The sequence below is a fragment of the Leguminivora glycinivorella genome, chromosome 10 (genome assembly GCF_023078275.1).
Source record: "Leguminivora glycinivorella isolate SPB_JAAS2020 chromosome 10, LegGlyc_1.1, whole genome shotgun sequence".
Taxonomy (NCBI): Eukaryota; Metazoa; Arthropoda; class Insecta; order Lepidoptera; family Tortricidae; genus Leguminivora; species Leguminivora glycinivorella.
Genome location: NC_062980.1, coordinates 3707149 through 3719213, shown reverse-complemented (window position 1 = coordinate 3719213; position 12065 = coordinate 3707149). Strand labels below are relative to the sequence as shown.

At 38.0% G+C, this 12065-nt stretch overlaps 1 protein-coding gene across 3 annotated transcripts in view; it reads left to right on the top strand.

Moving 5' to 3' along the window:
- Nucleotides 1-12065, top strand: part of LOC125230711 (formin-like protein) — a 152277-nt gene that overhangs the window by 102132 nt on the left and 38080 nt on the right. For all 3 annotated transcript variants that reach the window (XM_048135967.1, XM_048135968.1, XM_048135969.1), the window contains one exon: nucleotides 6895-7065. In XM_048135967.1, the coding sequence (XP_047991924.1) occupies nucleotides 6895-7065 (171 nt within the window). The remainder of the gene's footprint in view (nucleotides 1-6894; nucleotides 7066-12065) is intronic.

Sequence of the window (12065 nt, the reverse complement as noted above, 5' to 3'; positions counted from 1 at the left end):
TGCGTAAACTTGTAGATACTTAATCAACTTTGAATTTGTACGGTGAGAAAAGACCTGTTTTTTAGGGTTCCGTAGTCAACTAGGAACCCTTATAGTTTCGCCATGTCTGTCTGTCCGTCCGTCCGTCCGTCCGTCCGTCCGTCCGCGGATAATCTCAGTAACCGTTAGCACTAGAAAGCTGAAATTTGGTACCAATATGTATATCAATCACGCCAACAAAGTGCAAAAATAAAAAATGGAAAAAAATGTTTTATTAGGGTACCCCCCCTACATGTAAAGTGGGGGCTGATTTTTTTTTCATTCCAACCCCAACGTGTGATATATTGTTGGATAGGTATTTAAAAATGAATAAGGGTTTACTAAGATCGTTTTTTGATAATATTAATATTTTCGGAAATAATCGCTCCTAAAGGAAAAAAAGTGCGTCCCCCCCCTCTAACTTTTGAATCATATGTTTAAAAAATATGAAAAAAATCACAAAAGTAGAACTTTATAAAGACTTTCTAGGAAAATTGTTTTGAACTTGATAGGTTCAGTAGTTTTTGAGAAAAATACGGAAAACTACGGAACCCTACACTGAGCGTGGCCCGACACGCTCTTGGACGGTTTTTATTATTATTATAAATGGGCTTACTCTTGGCCACAGACTAGCCAAAGGCAAAGACGTGGCCTACGGTGGAGTGAGCTAACCCAGAAGATGCCTGTTCACCCTAGATGACTAGTTTGTAGCAGATGACTATCAACCTATGCTCTGAGGTTCATAGTCATCTGCTATGTCACCTATAATACTAGAGAACGAACAAGTCGATTTGGTGAGATCTGCCTTACTTCTGTAACTAACTTACATTATGTGCACACATGCACAGAAACTCTTAAACCGTTAGGTTTTACGGAAAGTAAGTTCCGTTCGAAACATTACCCTGTCGGGTTTACAAACTTTTACAAAGTAAGCAAATTGCGCGCTTTAACTTATCTAGTTTGCGTTAAATTTGCAATTTTATGTCATACTTATATCACGAGATTCACGAGTAAAGAAGACATTATAATTTACATACCTATGATAAAATCTAGGAAGACAAAGTAGGCTCTTGATAAAAGTTTTCGTTTATTTTTTATATTCTATGGACTGGCCTCTATGGAAATTTGGAATATAGCTTATCCAGGTGCTGAAGTCAAGAGATTTTGCGCTCAGAATACTATTTATTAACCCCCGACGCAAAAACGACGAGGTTATAAGTTGGCGTGTCTGTTTGTTTGTCTGTCTGTTTGTGTGTGTGTCTGTGGCATCATTGCTCCCGAACGGATGAATCGATTTAGATTTTGTTTTTTTCTATTGAAAGCTGAATTAGTCGGGAGTGTCCTTGGCCACGTTTCATGAAAATCGGTCCACTATGTCGGAGGTTTTTTTTTTCAAAATTTTAAGTTTGTGGTTAGGTAATTGTATCGTGACGTAAGCTGTCCCCAAATCAAAAGCTATATGAAAAGTAAAATGAAAGAAAAAAATAAACATGTTATTAAAAGACGGAACCCTAAAAATGTGTGGCGACGTGTTAAGAATTCACCTCAAACATTCCTCCGGTGGGTGTCATATATAGAAGTCGAATATGGGATAAGGGCTCAATTGGTGTAGGTTGCTTTGCTAAATGTGTCACTGAAACTTGAGCAGTTTCATGTGCTCTGCCTACCCCTTTTGGGAATACTGGCGCGAGTTTATGTATCACTGTATGTAAAAAGAATAAAGATCCTGATACCTTCTGATAGGCCAGTGGGTTCTACAACCTGCGTTCCCGCTTTTGCCCCCAGGCTTCCTTGCAGTGCACCGTGCCGTATCGGTGCTGATAATATCCGTGCAGATTATACGTTGCACTTATCTAAGCTTGGCGAACCCGTCACGATGTCTGACAGCCTACGGGGTGTTTTATAAGAACAGCATCTGCGCGAAATTTTGCTGGCGTGGAAATCGATAACCCCTATTCGCCATTAGTACTATATTTTAAAACCTTTTTCGCTCTTTTAAAGGATGATTAAATTTCTAGAAAAAATGTTTTCTCATTTAATTATGTACTTTTTAGTTTCGACAACCATATTAAATACTATAAACTGCCTACATTCATCATTTCATCTGAAGCTACTTGGATGGTTTCGAGAATATTCGAGATCTTATCTGAATCGATTGACATGTTTTTGCGAGATTAAATAACTGGCAATATTTCGTATTGATTTGACTTGACAGTTATGGGGCAAAATTGAATGGGTACGTAAACTAAAGATACTTTGTCGGACCTTGATGTTTATTGGCTGTCGTAATAACAGGCAGAAATCTGTACTACATATCTGTAGCATATAGTGTACTATTCAGTTAAATAAAGCCTAGTTCTGAAACGTTGTCAAGCCAAAAATGGCTTCGTAGCTTATCAGCTGGCGTAGCCGAATGGCAATAGACTACGCCAGACGCCGACAGAAATGCAGTCTGGCTCAGTCGCGAGTCGCGCCAATACGCAAGAGCGATAGAGATAGATAGCTACGAAATAGATATTATCGTGAGCGTTTGTGCATTTGGCTACGTACCCAGAACTGTCTTTAAAATAGCACCGGTTACCCAACACTCTGGAATGCCCCTACAAGTACTTTACCCTTCCATAAACGCTACCTCTCGCTATTAACCCGAACAATCCAAAGCCAACTTGCTCCTACTGGTTTTGCTAACTTCCCAGTTCATTCCTCCCCTATTTGAGGAACAATGCCCTCCAATTTGCCATCGGTAGCGACCAATTAGATCTTTCGCGTGTAAGTGGCTTGTTCTTAGCCGAGGAACTAGGAGACAGTTCTGATCTCGCACGTGAGTTGTATAGGGTTGGCTATACTCACAAGAATAAATTAGCTGTAGTTACATACAGAATACAATCACATCTGTTTCCCATAAAGGGGTAAGCAGAGCACATGAGACTACTCAAGTTTCAATACCATTCTTGGCAATTAACATTGTAAAATATATTGCATTGACAGGTTCCTAGCTTACCTATCCCCTACAGCTCAGCTGTATTTGTCAACAGTAATGTCTGTGTGCGTAGCCGAACCGAATGCAAACGCTCACGATAATATCTCTTTCGTAGCTATCTATCTCTATCGCTCTTGCGTATTAGCGCGACAAAGCCAGACTACATTTCTGCGGCGTTTCGGTTTCGGTCGCGATCGCGTTGCAGAAATGCCATTCGGCTACGGGGCCTGTCATCGTAGAAAATAATGGACAAAAAAATCGTATTTTTTTTACTGAAGATTACGAGGGATCGTAATTAGAACTAACGACTTCTTTGGACACTTATCACGATATATCTCATTTACATATTTTCTCCATGTGGAGTTTGTTCCACAGAAGGGTCGTGAATCTAACATTTTTTCTAAAAATGAAAAAAAAAAAAATGAAATATTTATTTTTCAAGTAGGCATATTACAATGCGCATATGAACGTCAAATAAAGCTACAAAAAGCTAGCTAAATTTTAGTATCTGTTTATTATGCAAACAACTTAGTTACGATAGCTATAGTGATGAAGAGCCCCTAATCCTCTCACCACACACACTTACGGAAATTATACGCCTATTACACAGTATAACCATAATCAAAGTTATCAACATTGTATTTATCCTACAAAGTCATCAGTGTTAGTAATTATGATTCATCATGGAAGTATGTTGACGTAGAGTAAACTAGGTACCGCCGAGGTATCATAACAGGGGCCATCAATACAGGTCCACTTTTATTGCGCAATATGGTATTGCTCTTGCTTCCTACATTCCATTTCTTAGTTCTAACCTATTGTCTTTTCTTAGAATGCTCAGCAATGAAAAGTTACAACCTAACACTAGTTTTATGTATGTTCTGAGAGAAAACACCTCACATATTTTTATTTAGGTATCAATTATTAATTGTTTTGTACAAATGGTCTTTCCGCATCACGGAATAATGATTTTCTGGATATTTGAAGCCAACAATACTGGTGGTTTAAGAATTATGCCACCCCCTTTTCTCCCGTGGGTGTCATAGAAGTAGACTGAGTTATTTATGTGTTCAATTGTGGCAGCCTGTTTCTGCAATATCACAATATCGTTTTCTTTCAACCTCTTAGATAATTTCTAAACGTGGCACCACAGCGTGGCACTGAAACTTAAACAGTTATATCTACTCTATCTACTCATTTTGGAAATAAAATATAGGCGTAATTTTACGTAAGGAGAGGCTCTTTAATTTCATGCAATTGGTGTATCCGACGAGTGTTATTACATTCTTACTCATTAGGGCCACGAACGAAAATGGTGGGTTAACCCGAAAGTTAACCCTCCATTTTATATGGAATTTGACAGATGACAGCCCACTAACCCTAAGTTAAGTGATTGGCTCAAGTGGGCCTTATTGACATTACACTATCAATAATTAACTCCTGACTTGACTAATCAAACATTGCCAGGAGACTATTTCATGGTTTGTGATATATTTGCAAGTAGCCTGGTACAGGTACAACCCTATAACCCTGAACGGCCTGAACCATACCGTTACCAGCATCACGGAAACTGGTTCAATGCTACGATTCTCGTTTAGATACTGCCGGGATCGTGTTTGAACACTATACTGTCAATAATGAGCTCTTGACTAAACAAATATCGTCAGTAGGTGTTTTTAGTTTAAGGTGAACTTACTCATTTTCCTTTCCATATTAAATTCTCTGCAGTTTTTTTTATTATACTCACTCGTTTTCTTTAGTATATGTTTGGTATGCAAACAGCTTTACTATTAATATTGAAAATAGGTATTGTAATGTCCTAAATTGGAATAAATAAAATAAATAAATAAATATGTATTATAGGACATTCTTACACAGATTGACTGAGCCCCACGGTAAGCTCAAGAAGGCTTGTATTGTGGGTACTCCGACAACGATATATATAATATACAAATACTTATATATGTACAAAGAAAACGTCCATGACTCAGGAACAAATATCTGTGATAATCACACAAATACATAAATGCCCCTACCGGGATTCGAACCCAGGACCGCGGCTCAGCAGGCAGGGTCACTACAGACTGAGCCAGACCGGTCGTTAATAGAATAGAACTTGAATTGCTTATCCCCTTATTCTTAAAAAAGTTACTGAACTGATTAGTTAAAATGTGTTTTGTCCCATTCCCACGAATACATAATTCAATATGACATAAAGGAAAACATCTCAGGATTAACATACCCTCGGTATACCACACTGTTGGACCACAATCTCTTGAAGAATAAGTACGTATACCTATTTAATTGCATCCATCAACAATACGGATACAGAAAGATCTAAATCCAAAAAAAATGTACGAAAACGAAGATTTAAAAAAATCCCACCTGAAGTAATTCTCAAATAAACTATGCACACTTTGCACATATTATAAGTTTTCGTTGTCGGTGGCAGTCTGACATGTCCGGACATTCTTGTGTCACGCTTTTCGACTATTAAAAGTTGAGATCTTGTAATTGGAACCCTCGTCAATGCTCCGCTGTCACTTTATACCCTTTTGGGCATGACTCCATGTTGGGACTACGACGAAAGGCAGCCAAAGAGTGAAGCATGGTTTAAGACATTTATTCTCATAAGAAGCAGTTAAAATTAACGATCCCAAAAGTTCTTTTTAAATTTATAACAGGGATCTTAGCCGTGATGATAATCCTTAGATTCTACCTTTAAAGCTAAACATTACATTGAAAATGCAACGAAAAGCAATTTCATCAATCGATTTTGACTAAGCAACATGGAAATCTATGGCTACGCCTCTTGACAGGATAGGATAAGCACTGTTCAAATATTTCTTGTCGGACTTAAATATAATATACCTACTTGAAGACAGCTACAAAATGAGTTAACATAACCTAACCACAAAATTAAAATTTTGAAAAAAACCCCGACCGCTACATAGTAGACCGATTTTCATGAAACATGGTTAAAAACACTCCCGAATAACTCAGCTTCCGTTCGGGAGCTACGATGCCACCGACAGACACACACACAGACAGACAAACAGACAGACAGACACGTCAAACTTATAACACCCCGTCGTTTTTGCGTAGGGGGTTAAAAATAAAACATGATTCGAAATAATAATCAGTTATACGAAAATAAAATTTTAAACATAACATTCAAACAACGTATATTTAACACTACGAAATTAGTAAAAAAATAAACAATAGGTACATATTAAAAGTCGATCCATATGTAGTAAATTTAACGGTTCGCTGTCAATCACGGCTTATCTTTTTATGGACTGCAGCCGAACAGAAATAATCCACCCTTCCGAGCTAAAAATACCACTTTACATCCTTGGGCCGAAAGTGGACACCCATTCATAACATTTATTGTTTTGTTTCGTTAACTTACAGCTAAGCATTGAGTTAAATTTCAAAAAACGCACTTGTAATATTAACATCAGTAATACATGTACAGGATCTCCCTAGTTCAGGCACGGACATGGTGAAGCCTATTTTTGTGTTAATATAGTTTATGGCCTGTTTATAACTGCTATTTTTGGTACATGAATAAATGTTTTTTTTTTTTTTTTTTTTTTTTTTTTTTTTTTTATGTAGGTATCTAGGTATACTTAATTCAGTAAAAGCGGTTTCTTAAAATATGTATAAAGTCAAGGTAAACCTAGTGGATCTTGCTCGGCATCATGGACTCTATCAGCCTACCAATTTTTATCCAAATCGGAGACGTGATCCAAATGTACAAACTTAACGGGAATTGCTCATTTTCACTAGCTTTTGCCCGCGGCTTCGCTCTTTCTGAAGGCTAGTTTTTGTACCTACGGTAAACGTGCGTACACTTGAGTCTCTAGTTCTAAAACAACTTTTTCTTGTTACAGGCATCAATGGACCTGCCACCCGACAAGGCGAAACTGCTCCGCAATTACGACTTGGAGAAGAAATGGGAGATCATCTGCGACCAGGACATGGTGCAGGCCAAGGATTCACCCACACACTACCTCAACAAGCTTAGGACGTACCTCGACCCCAAGGCCTCCAGGAGTCACAGGGTATGTAGCTATTAATCCACATAGCTTGGTTAGGGAAATGAGATATCTTCTGCGACCAGGACATGGTGTGATGCAGGCTAAAGATTCACCCACACACTACCTCAACAAGCTTAGGACGTACCTCGACCCCAAGGCGTCCAGGAGTCACAGGGTATGTAGCTAGTAATCCACATAGCTTGGTTATGGAAATGGGAGATCACCTGCGACCAGAACATGGTGCAGGCCAAGGATTCACTACCTCAGCAAGGTTAGGACGTACCTCGACCCCAACGCCTCCAGGAGTCACAGGGTATGTAACCAGTAATCCACTTAGCTAGGTAAAGGAAATAAGAGATCACCTGTGACTAGGACATGGAGCATGCCAAGGATCCGAATCCGAACTATCCGAGGGCCTTCATTTGCAGGGTGTGTGGCCAATATGTCTATACTACTAGAACATTTGTTAGGAGTTCTGTGACCAGAGTACAACAAGAAAATTCATTATCATTCCCATACGTTGAACGTGATTCTAAGTACGCGAAATTGAGCAATCCTGCCAAAATGATTTACAGTAGAATAGGTAACAGTTAAGACATAGCTGTCTGTAAAATTTAAAGCGACCCTATCTGGCATGTATCGTTTTGCTCAATAAATCATAAAGGAATGCCATAACGCCACAAAGGATGCCGTTACTCAGACAATGAGGCATAAATCACCGGGTGCCCGCAATCTACGGAGACAATCGGTAATAAGGTAGCGAAGGTAATTACGGGCCGGTGCCGAGGGCTAGGCTTTCTTTCCGATAGGGTTACCGGCCGGATACGTTTCTAAGACGGTATAATACCTGCTAATATTACAAATGCGAAAGTAAAATGTCTGTCTGTCTGACTGATACCGCTACAGGCTTAAATCGCTGAACCAAGCTTGATGAAATTTGTCAGATTTGGCGAGTTTGTGTGAGACATGGGGAAGGAAGATTCTGAGATAGATATTATGTCCTTTTTTGTGAAGGATAGTTGAGAAGGTAAAAATATATTTATTTGGTCATTTCAAATTTCAAAATAAATACAATTAAAAAAAAAACTAAATTAAAACTAAACCCAAAACCCATCCAATAAAAACAAAATAGATCGTGATCAGCAGCGCAGGCTTCGTCAAGTGGACATTTGTTGAGAAGTGGTGAGACATTTTTAGCGGGGTCAATTTTCAGTGAATTTCTGCCAAACATTCGTTTGTGATATTTTCCCAAATGAAATTTTAACGAGATTATTTTTTCGATGAGGAAATTAATTCTTTATGATGTTCGTTTTTCAAAATATTCCTTTGATTTTTAGATAATATTTTTCTTTATTCAAAAATTGCTCAAGCCACAATCCTGTCACTCTAGTGACCCTAGGGGATTTTGGTCTCTGATCTAGGTCTCGCTGCCTGCTAAATTACCTTTCCTAGTTATGATACTAAATATAAGAGCTACATATATTTGCAGACATAAATATACGGGGGACACGGAAGATAACGTTAGGTGTAACGGAGTGTAATCTTCGTAAAAATCTCTTCCTGTTTCATATGGAAGTCACGAACTAATCGCCTTACGGATCTAACAAGTGGAGTCCTGCTTTAAGGTTTTGGAATTCTTTCTCGTGTGTTTAGTTTTTTTAGCTTGTAACTTGACATTAAATGCTCATGCTGTTTGACAGATTTTGTTACGTTTTATCAACCTCGTATAAAGTAATATTAAAATTGACATGATTTATTCAGTATCATATATCGTTTTCTTATACTACGTCGTTGACGAACAAGTACGACCCGTAGGTGGTAAGCAGTCGCCGTAACCTATGGACGATTGCAAATTTAGAGGTATTACATGACCTTGAGTTATGAGAACCTTATGTTTGTAATATTTTAAAAAGTAATAAACTAACTTTGCTTTAGTAGGTACTGTAAGTTCAGCGTGTAATCAGTTGGATGATTTTCATTTAGTGTTGCCAGAACATGGTTATTGTAAAAATACCTGTTACACAAATACAAGCTTAGACCACGGACATACTATATCAGTCCCAAATAAAATACATTGATTTGAACACTACATCCGGCTTGTCGAACACTTGTTCTAAATGATATTTACAAAAACATGATTAGCTATACAGTAACGGGACGAATGCAAAAACACCTCACTGGCTAACGGCGATTTGTACCGCGCAAGTAAAAAGTAATTATTATGAAGAATTGAAAAAACACCAATAAACCCTTTCATATCGTATATTCTCTTCGCATCTATCTTTTAGGTGAATAGTCTCTTCGAAAGTGACGTAAAACCACGACGTAGGCAATGGATGGTCGGACGACATCAAAAAGACGGCAAAGCCGACCTGGGACCTGGCACAGAACCACTGCGTATATGTAGAACACAACGGAAATCCATGAAATACTAGAGGCATATTTTCAGCAGAAGACGCAAATATACTGAGAAAAAGTTTCTGGCAGCCGAAGAGTCAGTTCAGTCAGTACCAACTATGGGTATTTGCTACGCATACCTACCTACTTAGACCTTTAGGTATTTCTAAAAGATATCACGACAATGTCCTCCATTGTCCTTATTCTAGAGTCGTTTGACGAACCCAAAAATATTAATTTGGCGTTTTAATCAAGTTTGACGTAGCACAGGCATTGATTTACACACTGACTCCAGGAACAGTGCCTAAATACACCACCTGGTAAAAATTTGTCTACATAGTGACAATTTATCGCTTCTGAAACCCAACGACGCATAGAAATCTTTGCCTTTGATCTTTATCTCGTGTCTTCATAACATGATCGACAACCATATTTCTTAATAAATTACAACAAACGGTTGTAGTGACTAGTGACATTTTCACTGACGGATCAACTGACTCAAGTCCCGTTTAAGTCAGCTCTATTTGAATGTTATTTATCTTAATGTAATTAAGGGTCATTTTGCTATGATACTTGAAAAATTTCTAGTATATTGCTTTTAGTATAGGCAAGATAATGATTTTGTGTCATGTGCTAAAGAACTTATCTAATAAGCTAATCAAAATTCTAGAGCCATTCAATTTGTATTAATAATTGTGAAGAATATTGAAATAAATAAATAAATATTATAGGACATTCTTACACAAATTGACTGAATCGCACGGTAAGCTCAAGAAGGCTTGTGTTGTGGGCACTCAGACAACGATATATATAATATACAAATACAAATATACTTGCGGTAAATTGTCATGCAATTCGAAAAGGACAATATTTTACTGACTGACGTGAACCATCGCTCGCGGCAAAGTTCTTGCAAGAGAATCATCAGATATGACCTTTCACCACGCCAAAGCCATGGGTAACTTGGCTAAGCATAAGACACACACGAGACAATAAGTAAATGGTCAAATCCAGTATTTGCTCTCTAACTCAGTTATCCTTCTCCTCTCTATAGCTCTTCCGAATTGATGCTAGAGCTAGTTGCGTATCTTACGTCACGTCAACGATTGTACATTTGGATACCCTGGACGCTGGATACCTGCTTAACCTGCTTTGTCCCGCCGCCCCCCCAAGCCTGACGCCGCGTCTACGCGACGTCTTTTTCCTTACAGTGTTGGCCCGACGCTCGCGAGACGCTAGATGTGGGGGGGCCCTGAGTGGTCAAAAATCGAGCTCGCCATTCGATAGGAATGTCAGTCGTGTGTTTCCGAATGGTTTCCGATTAGATATTTATGGGAGATAGCGCCGGTCAGAGGTCTCCGGGCATAAATACGCCATCAGCGTACTGTATGGGAAGTGGGACAGTTCTGTTTAGCGGTCGTATTCATTGAATCATTTGGTAACTGTTGTTTATAGATTGGTCTCGTATTGTGTATTGATGAATATAGACTTTTATCAGTAATTTGGTTAGCGAATGCACAAAAGATTATGAATCTCAAAGTTTCAAAGTTGACCAACCTTGCCCACTTCTGGGCCCTGAATGCACTGGAAATTGAGCATAAAATAATAACATTATAACCACGATACAAAATTTAGATTTTGAAAAGAACACCAACACAGTGTACCGATTTTCATCAAACGTGGCTAAGAACAGTCCCGACTAATTTATCTTTGAAACAAAAAAAAAAGGAAATCTAAATTTCGAAAGCTACGATCCCACAAACGGGCAGACAGATACGTCTAACTTATATTACCCCGTCGTTTTTGCGGTAGGGATTAAAAAGAAAAGAGTAAAAATAATATGATTGACTAAAAATAATCCATATTTCAGACTGAAAACACAGAATATTTCTATATTTTATTTACTTGACTTTGATTAAACACATCACCACTCCTTGGCTATCTCTGGGCCAAAAACATCTCTTAAAGTGAATTCAAGTATAAACATCATTCAATAAACATAACCGTACATAAAACCATGTTAATTATCTAATAATTTCCCCTTATTTAACTTTCCATAATTACCCCTCATTTGGTGAAATGGACCCATAAAATGGCGGAGTAATTATGGTAATTTGGTACCTTAATAACCTGAGGTCATAAACAGCGTGGGTTAGGTACACATTACCTTTCAGTAATAAGCATAATTATTGAGAATACAGAAGATGTTACAATACAACTGGTACAAGTTAATCGTTTTCTAGAATAAATTTCGTGAAATACATATTGCTTCCGTGTTTTTGACACAAAGATTGACCATTTGAAAAACATGTCTATGGTTCACATGTTTTTTCTGGGTTGTTAAGTTGGTATCAATGCAATGTTTTAAGCAGTTCGTTAAAAGCTGCCAAAAATGCGTTTTTGGGGAATAGACTATAGACCTGTCACATATGATGACCCTGCCTGATGCCTGTAAATGACAAATAAGAGTATGGGAGTAGAAAAAGTATAAAAGCATGGCAAAGTACCTAACTTTATTATTATATTATAATATAAAGTCGATATTTACTTACAAACAGAAAAAGTCGTACAGCGCTCCCGTTGATTTCTTACCTGACTCCTTATCAGGTCTTTAGAAATTCCTCTTT